The 6,924-nt window shown below is 47.2% G+C and overlaps 1 protein-coding gene across 1 annotated transcript in view; it reads right to left on the bottom strand.

Moving 5' to 3' along the window:
- LOC137436393 (uncharacterized) overlaps positions 1–6,097 on the bottom strand; it is a 79,572-nt gene extending 73,475 nt beyond the window's left edge. The window contains exons 1-2 of the mRNA XM_068130139.2: positions 5,981–6,097; positions 1–80 (exon numbers count right to left, since the gene is read on the bottom strand). The exon at positions 1–80 is cut by the window's left edge and continues 568 nt beyond it. Coding sequence (XP_067986240.1) covers positions 1–69 — 69 coding nt within the window. The 5' untranslated portion in view covers positions 70–80; positions 5,981–6,097. The remainder of the gene's footprint in view (positions 81–5,980) is intronic.
- Positions 6,098–6,924: the final 827 nt, after the last annotated feature.

Here is a 6,924-nt window from a genome sequence, read left to right as displayed (position 1 = left end):
AGGGCCAGGGGAGCGTAAAAGGCCAGAAGGTGCGTGTGAGGGGCCGGCATCTGGCCGTGCCTCCCTCATTTCGTCTTCGTCTGCAAAACAAAAAGACAGCTAAGTTGGGAGGTGGGGGGAAGTGAAGGGAATACAACAAAAAGAAGACATGACAAAATACTGTATTTAAGCAAAACAATTTTTGTGTTAAAGTCAGGTTCTAACGACATGATATTTCCAACCACAACAACCAACGGCAAACAAGTTAGCCGTATTACATCGCTGAACCGCGTGGGACCTATGAATCCAGAAGAGCAAGGAAAGGGAAAAGTTGGCATGAAACGCAAATCTTCCCATGGGAGGATGTGGGCGTAAACTTGATGGATGAGACAACCATTTTAATATCTGCTCGGAAGGATAGCACAATTTACAATGCATTATTAATATAATATAGATGTTTTGGTACGGCCTAGGGGCCTGCACACTTGGCCCCAAAGCAGTCTAGCCTGGGTTTGAATGAAGGCTCGGTTATAAACTGACATCCTAGCAAATCATCAAAGCATGTGCCGTCCCACAGACGGACGTTAAAACTGGCTGCCCCATCTGCCGGCATGAGCTGCTGGAGGTTAAAGATCCTGGGAAGGCAATGGCAGACAACCTAGCGTAACCCATGCAAAGCAAGTGATTGGGCAGCCCCGCTCCATAACACAGTACGGTACAGTATATCAGAGTCGGAACCTTGTGTGGACAAAAATCTATCCAGAACACGCCATAAGATTTCATTGGCAATGGAAGAGTTTGAATTTCATTGGCTGCAAAGAACTCCTAAGTGGCAAAGCTCAGTGCAATTGCCCAAATGGATAGAACATGTGGCCCTTGTAGAACACACGTTTTCCACATGACTAATTACTCCCACCAGGGAGTAATGTATTCACTCGTGTCCGTGTGTGTGTGTTCGTGTGTTTGTGTGTGTGTGTGTTCGTGTGTTTGTGAAGAAGATATCTGGAAAAGTTCTGAACATATTTGGATGAAAGTTGGTGGGATGATTGCCCTTGGGATAAGGAAGAATTGATTAGTTTTTGGTGAAGCTTAGGATATTATTCTGGATCCAGGAATTTTTTTGGAAATTTTTTTGGGAAAGATTTTTTCTGTTTTACTGCATTAAAGCTTTTGTTCTTATTCTTAAATGATGTTTTTCTCCTCTAATTCCGAGATATATCAAAATAAATTCTCTGACAGTTAGGGCCTACTTTATTTTTCATTTATTGTTTTGGGAAGAGGGGATGTTACACAAAACGTATTATTCCAACTAAACCCACGGCGGGAGTATGAGCTCTACTGAGTGGCGTTGTAGTTTTTCAACTGTTTCTTGTGAAGATGCGATAACCAATTACAGCGAAAGAGAGGTGTGATGTGATGGGGGTGAGCTGCTTGAAGGATGAAGTGGGACAAATCGTTGTGGACCCAGATGGAATTAAAGGAAGATGCGATAACCAATTACAGCGAAAGAGAGGTGTGATGTGATGGGGGTGAGCTGCTTGAAGGATGAAGTGGGACAAATCGTTGTGGACCCAGATGGAATTAAAGGAAGATGCGATAACCAATTACAGCGAAAGAGAGGTGTGATGTGATGGGGGTGAGCTGCTTGAAGGATGAAGTGGGACAAATCGTTATGGACCCAGATGGAATTAAAGGAAGATGGAAATGCTGTTGAATACAGAGAATGAATGGGATGGCAACATAGAGAGTAACCCAGTTTTAGGACCGGCAGAGAAGATAACTGAGGACGAAGTTGAGGAAGCGATAAAAGCAATGAAGAGTAGAAAAGCGGGAGGGCCGACGGGAGTTGTGGGAGATATGTTGAAGGCAGCAGGAAGTTGGGGTGTGAAGAGAATGACAGAGATCTGCAATCTGGTGGTGAAAGAAGGCCGCATTCCAGTGGATTGGGAACTGAGTACCCTCGTCCCTCTATACAAGGGGAGAGGCGACCCTCTGGAGTGTGGCTCGTACCGAGCGATAAAGTTATTGGAGCATGGAATGAAGGTATTGGAAAGAGTGTTGGAGAGGAGGATAAGGAAGAAGGTGAAGATCAACGAAATGCAGTTTGAATTTATGCCAGGAAGAGGAACGCCAGACGTGCTTTTTATTGTGAGGCAGTTGCAGGAGAAGTACATGGAGAAGAGGAAGAAGTTGTTTCTTGGGTTTGTTGATCTGGAGAAAGCATTCGATAGGGTTCCACGTGAAGTATTGACATGGGCATTGAGGAAGTTAGGAGTGGAGGAATGGTTGATCAGAGTCGTGATGGCAATTTACAAAAGAGCGCGCACAGCTGTAAGGACGAAGGACGGGAACAGTGGTGAGTTTGAGGTGAAGGTGGGAGTGCATCGGGGTTCGGTACTAAGTCCACTACGATTTGTGGCTGTGATGGAGGTGCGGTGGAAATGTGGTGAGGTGGAAAGAACTGGGAAGTGGCCCTGTGCTGTGTGCAGGAAGGGTGTCGGAGTGAACTCCATTCAATGTACAATGTGCGCTGAGTGGGTTCATCAAAAATGTAGTGGTCTGAGAGGGTCATTAACCAGTGTGGCAGCTACATTCAAATGTAAGGTGTGCACAGAGGGAGCTGCAGATGGAGGAAATGTTGAGTTGGATCTTGGAGACGGCGTGAAGCTGGAAGGTGTGAAAACATTTTGCTACCTCAGAGACATGCTGAATGGAGAAGGTGGATCAGACTCGGCAGAAGTTTCGGGAACTGAGTGGCGTGCTGACGAGGAGGGGAGTGTCGTTCAAGCTGAAGGGAAAGGTGTATGCTGCACGTGTGAGAAGTGTTATGATTTATGGGAGCGAGACATGGGTCATGAATGTAGAGCAGCAACGAAGGCTGGAAAGGGTGGAAATGTGAATGGTTCGGTGGATGTGCGGAGTATCGTTGAGAAAAAAAACCAAAAAAAAAACCACCTTTAGAGGCCATTTTTCCCCGCAAGCGGGGGTTGGCCTTTTTCGGGAACTGTGGTTGTTGTTGTTTTTCGGTCCCCTTTTTGAAGCAATGTTTTACGGCCGGATGCCCTTCCTGACGCCAACCCTTTTTGCCGTCTTTAACGACAAGCAGGGAGGAAGATTGTTGAGAGAGAGGAAGACAAATGATGAATTGCGAAAGATGATGGGAATAGAGCCTGTGATTGATGCTGTGAAGAGGAACAGGTTGAGATGGTTTGGTCATGTGTTGAGGAAGGATGAAAGTGACTGGTTGAGAAGAGTGATCGAAATGAATGTAGAAGGAAGTAGAGGACGGGAAAGACCATGAAAGACTTGGCTGAAGATGGTCGAAGAAGAAATGCGGGCAAGGGGGTTAAAAGGGGAGATGCAGAAAATAGGGCAAAATGGAGAAGATTGTCATGGGGACCGCAAGGCTAACCCCCGCTCTAGCAGGGAAAATGGCTTTAAAATGCCTGTTGTTGTTTGTTGTTTCACATACACTACCTCTCTGCCAAATTTAGTCCGAATCCGTCCAGAACTTTTTGAGATATCTTGTTCACAGACAGACATAGACAGAGACAGACAGGGGTGAAAACATAACCTCCATCCACTTTCGGTGAAGCCGGACTATTATATCTGGTGTTTGGCCGAATGGTTAGGGCGGCGGGCTTGGGGTCCTAATGTCCTGAGTTAGAATGCCGTTGAATCGACACCAGGTGGGGTTGACTCAGCCTGTCATCCTTCCGAGGTCGGTAAAATGAAATGAGTACCAGATAACTGGTTATAGAGAGGCACGGCATCAGTGGTAGATGCACCCACAGAAAAATGATGCAACCAGCAGCAGGGGGGCTGCACACGAAGCACCCACCACCAGCCTGACCATTCGGATGTCCTCTCTTGCCTGGAAACCTTTGCAGTAAAACTAATTGTGGTGAGTATGATGAAGAAGAGGGACTCTTGACATCATCCGTGTTCGGCTTGGAGCTTATTTAAGTCCCGCCTGCACATGCGGATTGGGAGACTTTAGATGCTGTGAGCCACCGCTGGATGATGGTTTCTTAGTTGGTAAGAAGGGTTCTTTGGAGTTATAGACATCGAATGTATAACCTTGTGTATGAATTGTATTCGGATTGTCATGATATACTCATGATTGTATTTGTGTGTGTTTGATCGACCCTGCTTTGATTCAAGTGACACAAAGCCATTGATTGAAAGGTATCTGTCCAATTCACGATACTAATGCAATTCTGGGAGTTTCAACAAGTGCAAGACCCATTATCGTGAGCACGGCGACCACCCCGATTCAGCTCAAGAAACGACCACAAGTTCATTCCAAACCAAGCAAGACCCCAGACCCAACTGCCAAAATCAAGACTCTCTGCTCACCTTCACTCCTTCATTCCTCTTTTCTCCCGCCTCTGGACCAAACTCCCTCACTCTCTTCAATCCCACTCCTCCCTCCAGGTCTTTAAAACAGCTGTTCACCCCCATCTCTTATCTTCCCCCATCCAAAACCTTGATCTTTTCTACCCCCGCTAATACACCCCAAATTCGCCTCTTTCAATCCCCAACTTCTTTCCCGAAATTCCTAGTAGTGAAATTCCTAGTAGTGTTCATTTGCTTTATACCGTGTACTCCTCCCTCCTAGCCCTCTCCCTTCCACAGATCTACCGACGTCCTTGTTCTCCACTGTCGTTGTGCTTGTGTGCTTCCGTCTCTCCCCCTCTTGTCTCCCGCTCCCTTCCTTGCACGTTTTATGTGTCTGTGCATCTTTTCATGTTCTATGTGTTCGCTCTTACATGACCCTCGATTCTGTATACAAAAAAAATATTTTTTGGGCAACACCAGCACATGCTTTCATGGGCCTAATAATCTCCTCCTGCATTGAAGGTAATAGTCAGGTAAGTCATATTTCAATGTAGTTCTGTACATCCAAAATTGAATATGGATGTTCATCCCAGGAAAATATGGTGAAAACCGAAAATTACATTTTGTGTGACCTCGGATCCAAGGTCACAGGTGACCAGTGGAGCATTTAGCCCATCTGCTATTAAATACTCGTCAGTGGTTCGGACTTCTCAGCTTTCATTTATGACCGGAGGAATCTCTCTGGGTCAATTAGGGCCGAAGTTGGATGAAAACCCGTGTTAAGCGAGCAAACTACCGAACAAACTTTAACATCCACACAAACCATCGCGTCGACGGCGCGGACATTGTGCAACACGTTTCTCAACAAGTCCAACGATTCGGCGAAATTTCATCAAAATCGGACGAAGTCGAGCAAGAGGCCAGCTGCTCGCTTTCACACAGTGCGTGAGCGACGCAGGCGGTGTAGGTCGCAGAGGTAGTGACGAATGCCTGAGGTAATTACCATGGTCGCACCGTCCACGCTTTTCCAACGTACAACGGTGCGAAATGCAATTTAAATGACGCGAGACACTCATGATTCAAGGTAAATATAACGGAGACTGAGGGAAAAGGCGAGACGTTCGGATTACGAGAGGCGTGCTGCAGGATTCGCGCCTTTCTCAAACAAAGAACGTCATGGCCGTGACAAAGCCGCCGCATTACAGGGGGAGGGGAATGGGGATCATAGAGGAGAGGAGTAGAATCCTTATATCGTCACAATCTCCTCACAATAATGCATCGGGATCGGGATTTTGTTACATTCAATAACCATCGGCATCGCGCAGCAAACAAAGCATGCGCAGCAACAAAGCATGCGCAGCACCGCAGAAATATAAATAAATAACATGAACGTTCCCAATATAATAAATTAATAAAATCCTCCAATGCAATATGGCTCCGATAAAACGCAACGGGATCGTAAGTAAGCGCCCATCAAGTGCGTACGAGGGATGAGGAATCGGCAAGGGGTGAGAATAACGTCGGCCTTAAAGAGCACGTCGGATCGAGGGGAGGGAGGCCGAGGCTCTGACAGGGGCCTAGCCCCAGGCGACGTTTGAACCCCAATGTTCTGCAGTTTCTCAAATTAATCAGCTTCCTCTGCCGCTCCGCGATAACTCACCGCATGCAAAATGTCGACGTGCAGAAGGAGAAGCAACAAAATCCCGACAATACAGCAACGAGGTCAGCGGACGTCCTGTTTACCTGCCCCGTTACGCGATGACGTCACTCTCCATTCACGTTACGTCGTTGGAAAAGTAAAATGACATCATCTTTACGGCGTCGTATCTCACACCGTATGTTGAGGTTCCGGGAGATTTATCAGAACTTACGGAATATATTTAAAGCCTTAAACATTAATCTGCCTTCGGTATTGTGATACAAGGGAAAAGGGAGAAAAGGAAGGGAGTGCCGATTGAGCTAAAATAAACACAACGATACTCTTCGAAACGTCATATCATTTATACCTTAGAAATAACTATAGATTCAACAGAATATCTTAATCTGCGTACGAATCAGAAAAAGGACACGCGAAAGGTCTCTTCAACACTTGCTTTGCGTTTCCGAGCATGAGCCGGGGGTTTGCTATTGGCATTGCGGAGTCGGGTCCACTTTGATCGGAGGTCTGCACTCGCGGAGTCGGGTCCACTTTGATTGGGGGTCTGCAATTGCGGAGTCGGGGTCCACTTTGATCGGAAGTCTGCACTCTGCGGATTCGGGGTCCACTTTGATTGGGGGTCTGCACTCTGCGGAGTCCGGGTCCACTTTGATCGGGGGTCTGCACTCTGCGGAGTCGGGGTCCACTTTGATCGGGGGTCTGCTATTGCGGAGTTGGGTCCACTTTGATCGGGGATCTGCTGTTGCGGTGTCGGGTCCACTTTGATCGGGGGTCTGCTATTGCGGAGTCGGGGTCCACTTTGATCGGGGGTCTGCCATTGCGGAGTCGGGTCCACTTTGATCGGGGATCTGCTATTGCGGAGTCGGGTCCACTTTGATCGGGGGTCTGCTATTACGAAGTCGGGTCCACTTTGATCGGGGGTCTGCTATTGCGGAGTCGGGGTCCAC

The sequence above is a fragment of the Myxine glutinosa genome, chromosome 11, assembly GCF_964187855.1.
Source record: "Myxine glutinosa chromosome 11, kmMyxGlut1.1, whole genome shotgun sequence".
NCBI classification, from domain to species: Eukaryota; Metazoa; Chordata; class Myxini; order Myxiniformes; family Myxinidae; genus Myxine; species Myxine glutinosa.
The sequence above is the reverse complement of the archived record's forward strand: the minus strand, read 5'-3'. Positions and strand labels throughout refer to the sequence as shown.